The sequence below is a fragment of the Ruditapes philippinarum genome, unplaced genomic scaffold (assembly GCF_026571515.1).
Source record: "Ruditapes philippinarum isolate M1 unplaced genomic scaffold, ASM2657151v2 ctg1882_1_1_1_1, whole genome shotgun sequence".
NCBI lineage: Eukaryota > Metazoa > Mollusca > Bivalvia > Venerida > Veneridae > Ruditapes > Ruditapes philippinarum.
In genome coordinates, this window is record NW_026865725.1 from 147,638 (window position 1) to 163,205 (window position 15,568).

Genomic DNA, 15,568 nt, shown 5'->3' on the forward strand with positions numbered 1-15,568 from the left:
CAACAATTTCAAAAATAATGCACATTCTCTTTTAAAGTTTTTTGGTGTGTTATTCTTTTTTTTCTATACTCATTAACTTTTTCATATTTTATAATGTGTTTTAAATTAGCTAATTCCTAGCCTTTACGCTCCAAACCTCTATCAAAATCATAAACGTTTTATTATATATTTATCCTTCTACATGTAATTACAATTAAGTGTTTGAAGCCTTTTTGGAAACGTTATATTTCCGAGCAAACCATCATTTTTAAACAATTAATAATGAAAGATCAGATGAAATGAATGTTTAATCTCTGTTAATGTATTGTGTATATGCCTGATATATAAAACAAATGTTATCAATTATAAAAAAAATCTCAAAAATAACAGGAAATTAAACAAACAGCAGGTTTAATGGTGCTTCTAATGCCATGACTCTACTATATGTTGAACGTCGAGCATAATAATATGTTCATACCTGTTCGTTATAACCATCAACAAAGATAAGCTGAATAAATTTTAAATCAGAAAAGAAATTTAAACAAAAATAAGAAGAATAAAAAAACAAATAACCCAGCGGTGATTTTTGACTTCCAACGTGTGAGCCCTATTCGGATTATAAACATGTTTACTTCTAGGAAACAAGAATCGGTTATTCAGAATCAGACTTGAAAATTGTTCCAATATGCCCTTGACTTTCAGTAGAAGCACATCTTTAATAAAAATGTTTGAAAATTGAAACTTCCCTTCGATCCTTGTTTACAAGAGAAAAAACAACAACAGTTTTTAGACATCAATCGCTTTTGCGTAATTGAATCGTGTCTGATAACTGTCTAACAAATAAAAGCAAAAAATAAAGTCTACGAGGGGGTTAACTTATTAATTAAAACAGTCAAAGTCTTAAGACTCAAAAATGCAGTGTTTAGAATGATATAAACAGCGACTCAATTCCATCCAAGCAATAAACAGTTTTTTCCCTTCCGGTGCTTAATAAAACAAATGTTATATCCAGTTGGCTTTTATAGCCTGGGAATCATCAGACATCATTGAATTAGCAAGTCTACGACTGAAAGTATTACTAGTGCTGTCTAAATACCTACCTGGTGGTTGATACCTTTGATGTTTTAAAGTACAATCATTAATTGAATTTAACGAAATTTATACAGTTTTTGTATACTTTAAATTTATCAAGCTCCAAATCAACAATAGTCATATTTATATTTGTACACCTCAAAATATGTAACTGATTTTCCTCTTCCTTAACAAAGTTCTGTTTGTTTTTTTTTTTGTTTTTTTTGGTTGTTTTTTTGTTGTTTTTTTTTTTTTTTGTTGCTTTTTTTCGTTTATTTTCCAACTTAAAGGAATAAGAATGGATGGATTGATGTCTGTCTTATATAAATATTCATCATTTAAAAAGAGGAACCATGACAGTTTTCCTATTGACATCAACCCTATAAGAGAGAAATTCGTGTTTAAAGACACTATTTTTCACTTGAGAAATAAGTTCATGAGCGCCGCCATTTTGGCGTTCTGTCATTCTCGCGAGACAGACGAGACCGAGATTGTGACGTGTTATACCCACTTCCGGTATAGGTGTACACGCTGGTACAACTGAAATATATCTTGATGAAGAACTTATTAATTTTGTTGCGTACATTATATATCATTTATGAAAACATCATATGGAACTGAATTGCTTTAATTAATTAATTGAAGACGCCGCGACGTTAATTATCATTTGTTCGATATTCAAGCTTGCTGATGATCCCACCACATGATTTAAGCAATGACTGCTTAATTTTCAAAGATACACCATAAATTTACTTTTACGCGATTTTCCGCCATTGACGCTAAAAATGAGAAAGGCGCAGGAAAATCGGCAGCCAGACTTATATCGTATGAAAACAAAACTGTCCGTAAAGTTATTTAGGCACCTAGTCAAAACTGGTACCAACAGCAACAGGTTGCCCATTCCCCTATAATTACGCATATTCTCGGGTTTATCCAGTTCCCTAAAGCTTTTCCCACGTTATCTACTTACCAAATTCCTTTCCCCGACAGATACTCATTTCTACTACCGTAAATTTAAACCAATAAAACAAAAAATCATAAATCTACTTAATATTTAAAATGATTATTGGTAACTGAAAAAAATGTGTTGCTATTTTATGACGTGCTGTAATTTACTACAGTATAATTTGACAGGTGTGGAACCGAATTTCCCCTAAGGTCATTCAGTTCACTGATGAAGCGTAAAAAAATAGATGTCTATTTCGTCATTAGAATATTTGACAAGGGTGATTAACCAATCAGGGCAACATTGTGCATGATCAAAAGGTCTGTCGGCACAGAAGCATACAAGGAGCAATAAAAATCGTCAGTACACAGTGTGACAGGAGCATTTGAACAATTAGAATGGACAATGCTCAGTATTAGACATAAGTAGTAAGAACCAGCAATTGTGTGAATAAATTATGCAAATCAGATTTTTGAGCAGCCAATAAAAATGATTTGCCTGCAGTTAATATTAGGCTACGATTACGATGCGCAGCATCATACGTTGACAGACATGTTAACAATTTACTTTTCAAAAGAGTTGCTTACATTTTTGAAATGTGTACATCAAATATGTTCACACCTTTAACTTTGAAAGTCAGAATCAAACTGCAAAAAATTAATTATATGTACTATTAAGAACACGTTTTAGTAGGGTTTTGATAATGGAAGTGGCTAGCGTACGGGCCCGTACGGCTAGCCAAAAGTTTTAGCCGTACGTGAGTCACGTACAACTAGCAAGGACACGCTGTATTGGCTAGCCGTACGGCACTTTTCAAAATTTTATGGAAGTCGAAAATGCATATGTTATTTTATGACTTTAAGCCAGGATTTTAACCAAGAAACAGCATTAATTGTCTTCGGGTGTTTACTTTTTAGAGATTAATCGCCTTGATCGCTATATATATCGATCTTTGTCATCGCAAGATTTCGAGAAAAAATAGCCTTTGCTTGCATTTACACCAATTGAAATAGTTTACAAATTTTTGATAATAATCCTTTTTTGTTTCATTAAGTTTAATTTTCGACACCTTTTATATAAAAAAAAAACAAAAACTGAAAATGATTGTTGTTAGGCTCTTGATAATTGCGACAATTACCGACGGTACTGTATCAAGGAAAGTTTGCATGTTCCGTGAAAGGCATTCTTAAATTCTATTGTCAGTCCCTGGATAGGTTTTAATTAAGGCTAATTAATTGATTGACTGTGCTTTTATGTTCGATATTTATCTACTGTTTTGAAAATTATATAATTATTTTTGCATTTCACCGTTGTTTTTTTTTCATTCAATGTTCTTTTTATTTATTTATTCCATTAGGCGTTTTTTTTCAAACATGCCATGTTTTATACATGTACATCAAGTGAATTATATGAATTTTGCCCAAACAATACACACATGAGTGACTTTTTCAACCTGAAATGGAAATTTTCAAAATTTCGAGTACTTACCATGCTTACAGTCGCTAATATTTTCTTTATTGTGGTTAAAGTATTCCCTTTGTCACGAAGCCGTAATTTTGGCATAGTTGATACAGTACAGACAATCTATATCTGTATATGTAATTAAACTGTATTATTCTTGTTTACAAAACATAAGTTGTTTGTTCTAAATTTCTTCATAGCACTGAATCTGATTTTTTAGGAATGTCTGGTCATACTTCTTTAATTGTGGTGGATAGGTTACATAGCAAACAACGGTGTGTATGCAACATACGGTCATCTAACCTTGCAAATGCCTTTATAACGAATTCATAAAATTCACCAAACAATCTCATTCTTTAGAGTAAAATACAAAATAAGCATGTTACTTTAAGTCAAACAATGTTATCGTTAGGGCTGTCCTCTGAAATTTGACGTTATAAAAGTGCAGTTATGTAAAAGTCGAAGATCCTAAAACTGCAATTATGCACTTAGAATTAAAAAAAAATCTATTTCTTGGAAATAAACGATGAATAATTCATTACATTGGATACAAATCTGTTTTATATTTACACGTTTTAGTCGTATACGATTTTCAGGTATCATTACTGTTAGATGAACAGTCATTAATGTCAAAAATACCTCGTTCTTTAGGATTGTTTATGTCAAAGAATCATGGGTGGGATCATAGTTTATTGCCTGACAGTAAATCGTTTTGTCATATTATGTTACCTATATATCACTCATTCCGCAATAAATGTCTCAAACAATAACTCACTATCTCATGATTTGCTTTTTTATGTTTAAAATTCTTTTCTTTATACATTTTCTACAATAAACCACTTGTATTTGTATAAGCAAGCGTAGCGATAAGTAGTATATAACGAAGACGATTCATTAAAAACTCTCAAAAGAAATTTTAAAACTCATCGGAATCTGTTCATAAATGACCCATTGAACCAAAATTATAGTTATCACTGAAAGATATCATTTTGCGGTTGTTTCGGCTTCTTCTCCATGACACATAACACTATTCATACTACTTTACACGAATACCGTAATTCGTCTAGTTATTTAAGTAATGTATACGGGATCGGTGATGGTGATTTTCATATGCAGCTCCTGAATGTTACTGTTGTGGTTGCACATAATATTGATAAAAATTATGACATATCTATCTCTTCATCTATCAGTAAAATCAATTATTTCGTTTGATGTAGTCAGGAAAAATCTATGTGAACAATTCACGACAAAAACAAATGAAGAGCCGATAACTTCTGCTTGAATGACAGACAAGAAGACTTTGTTATTTATTAACTCGTAAGTCATCAGAAGACTTCAACGTATTTCAAGATACGAGTAAAAAATAGCTGCTATTGGTTGAAAAAAAGTAGACTAAAAAATTCTAGTTTTAACCTTTGAGTCTTTTGGACGTAAGTGGAGTAAAGAAAATGTATTAAATTGTGGTACAAGGTCTTTTAGACCTTTACATTTACATTATGCCACTGGGTCAAATAGAGAACCATCTCAGGTTACGTTTTTGCATTGTAGGAAAAAAAGAAAAAACAATATTTTAAGAACGCACGAAGCGGCGAAAATGAAGGCTCTGTTAGATTTAGCCTGTTTATTGACGGTAACGAAAAGTGCAAGCTACCTCCACGTCCCCTTAAATCTACTTAAGCAGAATTTAGCATTTAAAATTAAATAGTACATTTTTTCTATTTATGAACATCCGCCGATGTGTTTTAAAAACATTAATTACCTCCTCAAAACATAACACAAAGATACATCGCAAAGAGTTGATTTTATAAAATGACATTTAAAAACGATGGAAGGAAGCTTACATGTAGCTTCGCTTAATGGTCCTTCACAAATTAAATGTTTCATACCTTACCGGGGTAATTGTTTACATAGACTTGTTTTTCTTGGCTGGATAATGTTGGTGACCGTATTATGTGTTGCTGATGCTTACATTTGTATTGTTCGTGTGATTCATATTAAGCAATTTAATTAACCATCGATATAGAGTTTGGGGTGTAATTACCGATCGTATTGCATAATACAAGAAACTTCTGTTGTAAAGCTTATATTGCAAAGAACACTTTAGGTAGTTGTACAAAATGTTCATGACTTTCCTCTTACTTAAACGTTCTTCTAAGTTTGTCTTGCTTAAGCCGAGTTAACCATCGCTTTTCATTTTGATCTACGCCAGTGTCTTTCCCGTCCCTCTTCTCATGTTTGAAAGTTTGTGGGAAATCGATGATGTTTGAGATAAAATGTTTGCATTGCCCGGGATTGAGAACGAAACTTAACAGCGTTCTACGGAATCGTCTATTAAAATAGCTGTAGATATAAATATTGACATGGAAAGACAACTAATAAGAGTATGTAGACTAAATTTTTGGCGCGATTTGTGTCTGATTTGTTTACCGTGGTTGGATTCTTTGCCGAATGCATTGTATTAAAGAAATAAACTTTCAAGTGTTTTGGGTATTAAGAAGACTGCAATCACAACTATAACAACGATAGAAATACGACTATTTTCGTCCTTCAGTCTGCCGGAAGTACTTATACTTAATTAATATTTCCGTAAGATAAATAATAACCCTACAAATAGCACATACATATTTTGTATTATAAGATATGATATTGAAAAAAAAAACTGATTGCAAAACTGATTGCTTAACTGTCGTTTAACGACGAATTTTGTTTGAAATGTTTTAACACAATGAGAAATTCTTTTCAATTCATATTTATTATAATCTTAACTAAAGTTAATCTTAACTGTAATTTCATGTAGCAAAGTAAGTTTTTATATTAAAGCAAATCGCAGAAATTTTAAAAGTTTAAAAATTATATCAAATTAACAAAGAAGAAAAGAGAAAAGAAACTGTACAATGCAACAAGACTATATATTTATCTAAAGCAAGACTTAGTATATATTATTTATCACCGGACGCAATTACACGTTACGAAATAACCCATATGTTATAACAGATTCCCAACTTTTTCTAGGAAGGTTTTGAAGATGTTGTTCCAAATCGGTACAATTTGTACACGGATGTTCTCTGGAATGACGTTCTTGTCAGTAAGTAACGGTTGATGATGTGGTTTTAAACACGAGTAGTTACGGGATATGGTATACATGTAAGGGTTATCATAAGTGTATCTGATGTGTTTCAAAGTCAAATTAAAAATCTAAAACAAGATAATAATAATAATTATACAATAATAATCATATTTTATCATCGCCTGCATAATCTGCTATTTAAGACAATGTTTGTAAAATATAATTATGTCTGACAATCACACGCTTCTTTTTTGTTTTTGTTCGTCTGTTGCGATGAAAAGGTCAAAATTGCTGTCTTTGTATAGGGTTTGCAATTGCTATAGACTTTGGACACTATTATACAGTATTAAATGTGTAACGAGACAGGCACAGAAATGTTCTAAAAGATGGGTTTTTTTCAAAAGCCTTTTAATTTATTATTGTTATGACTTTCTTTACATTTTCTTATTTTTTGAAAATAATTTTACATTTAGCGTAACTTTTGTTAGATGATAAGCATCTTACATGTTCAAAAACCCCTTTTAACGTTATTAAAGAAATTGAGCATAAAATGGTTTGATCAGAAACATAGCTCAAACGGTTAGAGCGCGAGACTTGTAATTTCGACTTTGAGGGTTTTCCCGGGCTGGCCAACTTAAATTACTAATTAGATGAGACTTTAAATCGAGGTCCAATGTATGAAAGCTTGACACTTGACACGCTTAAGAACCAGGAGATACTTCTAGAATTGGGGCATCTTTCTGTATCTTTATCTTGCACTATCCTCCAAAATCTAAAATGACTAATACTCTTCTGGAAGACTCGCCCATATGGGCAACCGGCCGCGAGTATAAATAAACTCAAATACTAAAACACATTCACAAAGATATACAGGTATATTTGAGATGTGTAAACATAATATGTACATTTATCAAAAAAGGACATTGCAAAACCCTGTAAATTACGTAAGCACATTTGTAATTCTAACAAACCAAAATCTAGACTATAACGCATAGATAATTAGTGTATTCATTTATGCCAATTTCACTCATAAGCCCAACGTCAAACATGCTTATTACATGTTTGAAAAATGTGTTCCATGTAAAAGTCATTCAGATTATCGAACACATTACAATTGTGTCTTATGATAATTAATTCGTATTTAATACGAATAACTATGAGTCACAACAGAGAGCTAAACATGATGCCTTGTACTACATTTATATTGGTATATACAGGGTTATCACATAAAACTGTGTAAGAATGAGCTATTTATTCGTGCTTATATAATAACATACACTTATAATACTGCACGATGTATCGTCGCTTTTCATTGGATAGTCTTGATGTTTATAGAGTTTTATATACATGGTTGCTGTCAATTTATGAAGAAATCTCACTTTGATCTCTAAAAAAAGAGATTTGCTATATCATTAATATTCCTGACAGGTTATATGGCCATATATAAACGGTTGTTAGCAATATATGTTTTAATAGGGCCATATAACTCATCAAAACATCTTAATAACTAAAAGTATATATGATGGTTGAACGGGCAACCTTGTGTAACCAGTGACCACTGGATGCTTAGAATATCGAGTGTCCTTTAAACCAGCTCATTTTGTTTGAAGCAATCAATGTCCTAACATAAAATTTGTCATTTTCCCGTTTCATTTGAACATTCGATTACTAGTAAGTTCTTCTTGCAAAATGCTTCACCTGCTGGATGTGTGTAATGAACTTGCTCTTCTTTAACTATGGATAAACCGATTCAAAGCTTACAGGATTTTGATATCAAATAACAGCAAAATAAATAACCATCAAAATAAAGAGGTTTGTCACACTGCAAGAATATGCAAGCTGTCCTGGCTCTATACTGGTGGAAAAGGTTTATAGTTTTTGTTCAAGCTGATTAAGGGTTAGTTCGAAGGCACTGATTTAACCATCGGCTTCATTTCAGTCTGCGTAATGCCGCTTCCGGTGTCTGTTTTCCTGTTTGAAGGTTTATGGGAAAGTGATGACGACTGCGACAAAATCTCTGTAGTTCCCAGAATTCTCCTGACGGGATTTAGATAAACCCTTAAAAGGGCTCTTCGGAATCGTCTGTTACAAAAAGTATAGATGTATATATTGGCATGGAAGGAGAGAACTAAAAAGAGTTCATAGACTAAGTTTATGGCACGATTTGCCTCTAAGTCTATACCTTTTCCTTGATTCACTGCCTTGTCAAATGCATTGTATAAAAGAAATATACTGTATGGTATTTCCGGTATCAGGAAGACTACGACCACGGCCGTAACAACGAGAGAAATTCGCCTATTTTCGTCCTTTCGTCTCGAAATTTGTGATTGGCTGCTTTCCATTCTGCGGAGAGTTCTCTCCCCTGCGTGTAACTGCCTGATGAAAAGTACGGTAAACACTACGAGGATCATACACGGCGTAAAATGACGTATGAAAAATGCCAACCACAGATATATACAACCTGTGCCACATCCGTCCTCCGAAAGTTCCCATTGGCAGTTTCCACCAAGCGCCCTTGTACCAAACAGATGATAAATGTGCAAAAATGGTGACAAGAACACGATAGCTCCGCAGCACACGATTGTTCTTGGTAAATTTAGCATGCTTTGTGATTTGTATGGAAATCGAATGGAAATATATCGCTGAATACCAAGGAACAGTGTAAGAAAAATCGACATTGAATGAAACGACTTTGACAAGAAGTACTTCGAAATCATGAAACCGTTGCAAAGATTTTCTGTAAGTTCACATCCATCCACTGCACCATCGTTGTGATATCCACTGTAATAATTACCATTGTCTGCATCTGTAAAGTTAGTATCATCATAATCATTCTCATAACCTTCATCACTTAACGAGTAATATCTTGTATACACCATGATATAAGTCGGTAGCACCACAAGTGCCGTTAACGAATCGGTAACAGCAATGGTGGTTAGGACCATATTTGTCGGATTACGCATCTTTCTACGTAGCAGCACAGATATAACTACGAGATTTCCTAGAAATGTTATAATAGATATAACCTCCAAGATGTACAGGTAAAAAGGTCTTTCAAAACTGTAACCAGTGTACATATACTTGTCACCGTAATCGTATTCACCACCATAGTAATTACTGTAATCAGATGCATTGGAATCATACGAGTCCATAAAACCCGAGTCAGTAAAAGGTGAATCCGTAAAAGCCGAGTCCGTAAAAGCCGTGGTCGAAATATCTGTGTCACTTAAAGACGAGTACGTTGTAGTCAAGGCCATAATTGTCGACTCTGTGATAGCGGCGTTCGTAACGACCGAGTCTGTACTACTCAAGTTTGTAATAGCCAATTTTGCAGTAGTCGACTCCGCTAAATCCAACTCCGTTATAGACGAGCTTGTTGTAGACGTATTTATTTTAACCGAATTTGTAATAGCCGGGTCCGTAATATTTAACGACATTTTGGACTATGGCGAGTAGTAATTTAGAACACCTTAACAAGCACACATGCATACACAAGATGAATTATAAATATTCTGTTTCAAAGATGATAGTATAACAAAATTAATATCGGACATTTGTGCTCCTCATTGCTATGTAAGTATCCGATAATAATTGATGTATAGATCAACGCTGTCCTTTCAAAAGTTCATTGGTTTTCTCTTTGTTTGTATAGCGTTCTTGAACCTGAAATTAAAAGTGTACACGTCTTAAACAATAACAAAAATGAATGTTTTATTTTATACATTGTAATTTAAAAATAATCACATTTGTCTAAGTAATACAATGCAGCATATAATTATAACAATCAATTTTATTTCTGGAAATTAAAGGTGAATCAAAATTATTGATAGATATTTCATTTTCTAGCTTTTAAATAGGCTATGAAAAGTTTATTGATATCTGAATGAATTATTGTCTACTCACTAATTTATATGTACATAATTATATTTATCAAGATTTGTATTTAATGTCAAGCCTTACTGGAAAATTGCCACTTAAATTTAAGGAAGTTTGTGTATATAGATAGATACTTTTATTTCCTCCAAAGATGAAGAGCATAAGTTTGTGTATATAGGTGACATCGTTTACAAATACTGCATCTTCATATGTAATACGATTGAAGCGCGTCAAACACTTGTCTTATCGGATGTGTTTCCGTAAGATATATGAATACTTAATACTTATGAGCTAATATTTCACTTTTCAAGATACATTTTGCAAAACTATTGCTAAGTAAATAGATGAAAATTGGTTTTATGACCTTATCAAATGTGAGTTGTTTACAGTTAAGTATATTATCGTTTTACGCACTAAATGTCTGAATCTAAAGTGCTCATTGTGCCTTTTCAATATTTTCTTATCTTTAAACGTAAGCAAAGAATGGTGTATAGGTCAGACATAGGTCATTTAAATACCGATTATTCAAGGCTTGATCAACTAAAATAATCCTAGAATACAAACCTAGCTCCGATTAGTAAGAGGCTTTGCACCTCTTCGTGTCAATGTGCGTCAGAGGTATTTTCTTAAACAAGCAAGCCTAAGTGTTCCACCTTTTATCCGGCAGGATTCTGAAATGCAGAGTAACATTATTGCAAAACACGCATTGTTACACACTGCTATAAGTCAGTGTCTCTTTATATATATAATTAGGCAAAGGGGACAGTTCTGTCTGATAATGACTGTTAAAAGTATGATGATTTAATCACAAAAATATTAATCGTTTAGTCGTTTAATTCAATGTTCAACTACAGTACTATGAAACCTTAAAAAACGGATATTTTAAAGGATGCATAAAACAGTAAAAAATGAAAATATTGCAGCCTCTGACTGATCCTATTCATTGATAAGTACAGGCAGCTGACCACAGTTCTTAGCATCTGATTCAATAAAATTCAATATTGTAACATGATATTGTTGAAATCATTGAACGTTCAATGTGTACAGTTAGTGCTGTTAGCGGCGTATGGATCTCAGGTAAAGGAAAGCGTGTGTTCTAAACGAAAAAAAAAAAAACAATCGACAGAAACTTAATAAAACGGACGTTTGAATTATAAAGCCTATGTCTCGGTTCATAACCTCTGATCCTCTTTCAAATTCCATTTCATCTACCGTTTATGAACAAGCTCATTCAAACCTAGTTTGCAACAATTTCAATTTTTGCCGTTTTAAGATTCCGTTTTTATCTATTCTGAATTTGTCTACTCATCACGCGGCAAGTAGAGGTCTTTCCCAGGCACGTTTGTTCTAATTATAGCAAAGTTGCACAACAAGAGGTCGCAAACCTAAAGTAAAATATCAGAGTTGCATGCACTTGGTTGAAATGTTGAGCTATAGGAGAGATTTACCACCACGTCACTGATAACTGCTGTGTGGACTACGTATACACACAATCTTAGAAGGTCGTACAAACAACATGTAAACAATGATAGCATTTTCTGTAAAGTTAACATAAGATGATGTTCCTGGGGCAAAGTTTTAAAGATCTGAATTATCTGAACATATATTTTTTGTAATATTCAAAATGAAGAAAAAAAATACAAACTATTTTCTAAATAGTATTGATATATTTTATATATAAGATAAGTGTGATGTTATAAAGGGTTTAATTTTTGCTAAACATCTACATGTACTTTAATTTTTATGTCTATATCAATCTTGAAACAACTCGCTACATGTGTTCTATGAATTATCATTTTTATGTGAAATATGCCTGCTAATTGCTCAGTTTTGTTTCATTTTCATTTTCCCTTTTTTTCACCCTGTCAATGTAAATATGTTTTTTATGATTCAAGGGTATTATATTTCAGCCATGATTGTTAAATGTATGCTTAAGACCAAAAACTGAGTGTTGTTAACATAAATATAATTTAAAACTTTATGCTTAGTTCATGTTCAGTTTTTAAGTATTTAGCAAGTTAAAGTGACATTATGCTCATATTTTCATAGTCAATTTGAGCTGAATTGACTTTATATTTCAAAAGATTGACTGTTAAAATGGTGTTTGACCAACAGGTGATATTTGAAAATGTTTGGGATAAATTTAATTTATTTAAAAAGTTTGACAAAATCCCCAGTTAAACATGTTTTACAGCAGCCAATATAAAAAAGAAAAGGCAACATAATTACTCAAAATAGTCATGTGTCACATCTGTGGTTGGAAAAGAATCTGGGATCAGGTAGATATGATAATGACCTCCGTGAATTTATTTCAGAATACTGGTACACCTCTAAAACTATATCATACTTATAAGCTAGGCATTATATATTTGATGTAGTTAACTAATTATAACTTTTTTAAGGCCACATATTATAACAAATATCTGAACAATGTCTTTATAATTGTTCGAATATTTTCTTTTGCCTACAGTTTTTTATAATTGTTTGAAGATTTCTTTTCCCTACAGTTTTATTTATTTTCAATAAAAAATAAATAAATAGGAAATATGAGATAAGAAAGATTGTTTTGTTTATATAATTTTGTAGTCAGTACCTTTAAAAGTACAATAGAATTGCATCGTTTCTTACAATAATTAAACATATTTTCCCAGTCACTTTTGCAAGCTTAATGTTAATGCTTTACTTTAATTATTTTCAATCACCTGTTTTATTCGCGATGAATTAAGTTTACGATGAATTAAGTGTACGTTATTTTTTGCTGATTTAAAAAATGACAATATTTCTAAGCAAGTTTGTTTCACATATAATGTCTTTATTGTAAATAAATAGTTACTCAACATATTGTTTAATCTTTTCTTTATTCATGAACCATTTAACTGATATTTTCTTGAATTTATGATAATACAATCATTTTTCTATTCGGGGACTAATGATGCTTTAGCATCAAAACCTCTACTTTATTGAAACAGAGCTCATATTTATTTCTTAATAGACATACACACCATAGTTTTCTTATGTAAAAGGACTAGGTAGTACAAAGAGGATGTACGACCAGCAACGGTTGCTATGGTCAGTGCTTATCAGCAATTCTATTTTTAGAATATTGGCCACTGGTAAATCTCTCCTTAAAAGGGATTTTCTCAGTTTATTTGTTAGCTGTTGACAAGTTTAAAGAATAGTTAATCAAACGTGAGTGTATCAATCTTGTATACCATAAAAAGTACAAATATATTTACTTTTTGCAAGTTTATGCTGCACGTAGTTGCACTGTTTTTTATGCAAAATTGAAATGACTTCTTTAGCGACGAATGACTGCAAAATCAAAACATGCAAAAGGTCAGATTTCAATTTTGAATCAAAAACAAGTTCACCGTTGATTGGGTTTAAGTGGAGCTAGAATACTGAAAAACAAAGAATTTATAAGGTTTAGACCCAATCCTTTTTCAACAATTCATGTTGGTATTGGGTACATTATTACTTGTAGTATCTGTAGCATCTGTACGCAGTATACTGCGAATTTGTAAGGTGCAATGTTGAACAAATTTTATGCTATTGAGTAAACATGTATATTTATATATTTTTGTACTTATGCTTGTATTGCACAACACTCGCTATATCTGAACTATTTGTGCGTTATTTTGAACATTGTTAAGGCGTGTCAGCACGCGCAGCATTCAGGACGTGCAAGGAATCGTGCAGACTACTTTCCGCAAGTGGGTCACGCGCCAGTCCACTTTTGCACATCAAGAACGCTAGCTGCATGCGCTTTTTGTTGGGGTTCTTTGAGTTCAATGGAGTTGAAGAGTGGTTGTTGTTGAGTTGAGTTGTTGTAGTTTAAGTGTTTAATTTGCTTTTAGATTGTTGTATATAATTATGATGCATAATTTTATTTTAATTGATTTTATAATCATGCTTTCAATACACGCATAGAGTTCTAAATGTGGAAACGTGTCAGACAGATATCTGTTAAAACAGAGCAATTTCGTAACAATATCACCAATCACTATTTTATGACCTAATGAACCGTGTGTGGAAATTTTGCTGCTTCTTTAACTTCGGAACACCTCGCCGATGCTTCCAAATCTGAGAGACTGACAGAAATAGCCGATATGTTGCTTTTGTTCGCAGAAGCCATTTGACTCATTAGATGTTCTTACTTTCCTAATATTTGAACAACTAAATAAATCTGCAACAGCTGTAAAAAGACCTCTCGCATGGTTTTTTTTAAAGAGGCAAACTTGTTTTTAATTGGCGTAACTCAGGGCGCAATTTAAAAAAAATCAGCTTAATCCAATGTATGTCCTATCAAAACATATATGAGCCGCGTCACGACAAAACCAACATAGTGAGTTTGCGACCAGCGTGGATCCAGACCAGCCTGCGCATCCGCACAGTCTGATCAGGATGCGCAGGCTGGTCTCGATCCATGCTGGTCGCAAACCCATTATGTTGGTTTTGTCGTGACGCGGCTCAAATGTCAAATGACGTCGCAGTAGGACGTGGAAAGCATCGGACAAGCAATGGTTTCTTTAAGCGGAATAACCAATCTAAGCCAGCATAGCCCCCTAAAGAACCCCTTTTTCGTGCGTTAACATCTGCAGAGGCCCTCGGACTTATTTGTTCCCGCGCCCTGCGGACTCATGCCATAAATATGTACTCGTGTTTCTGCAGATAGTAAAGCACACACATATCGTAACATAGAAATGAAATTTTAATTTTAATGAAAGTGTGAACAATAATAAAAGTAATACGAGAAAGATATTTATAAATAAATAAATAAATAAATGGTATTTATCGTTGAGATATAATTCACAAAAATGACATACAATTAATAGATTTTGCAAACCTTGAAGATTGCGGTAAGTTTCTCTCCCGGCAATAACATAAAATATCTCAAGTTAATTTTGATGTCTTCTTCAGTAATCAGCCTATTTTGAATAGTTAGCTATATTAGTCTAAAGATTCGTTTTAACTGCATACTAGGTATATATCTTTTGTTAAGTTGAAACGGATTTTGGTAGATATTCGTCAATTCTCCCGGAAGTACTTATATAACCGTGTGATAAACATAAAGCTTACTAACTTTGTCTGTTTGTTTATAACCAAATGCTTGTTTATCATAAATAATAGATTTTGTGGCGAATGTTGATTTTATTTTATGTAGTATG

At 32.7% G+C, this 15,568-nt stretch overlaps 1 protein-coding gene across 1 annotated transcript; it reads right to left on the reverse strand.

The window, feature by feature from the left end:
- Window positions 1-7,384: 7,384 nt before the first annotated feature.
- Window positions 7,385-15,401, reverse strand: LOC132730102 (uncharacterized). Its single transcript, XM_060715955.1, has 3 exons — window positions 15,247-15,401; window positions 10,965-11,071; window positions 7,385-10,187 (listed from the first exon to the last, which is right to left on the reverse strand). The coding sequence occupies exon 3, from the start codon at window positions 9,959-9,961 to the stop codon at window positions 8,423-8,425; it is 1,539 nt and encodes a 512-aa protein (XP_060571938.1). The 5' UTR covers window positions 9,962-10,187; window positions 10,965-11,071; window positions 15,247-15,401; the 3' UTR covers window positions 7,385-8,422.
- Window positions 15,402-15,568: the final 167 nt, after the last annotated feature.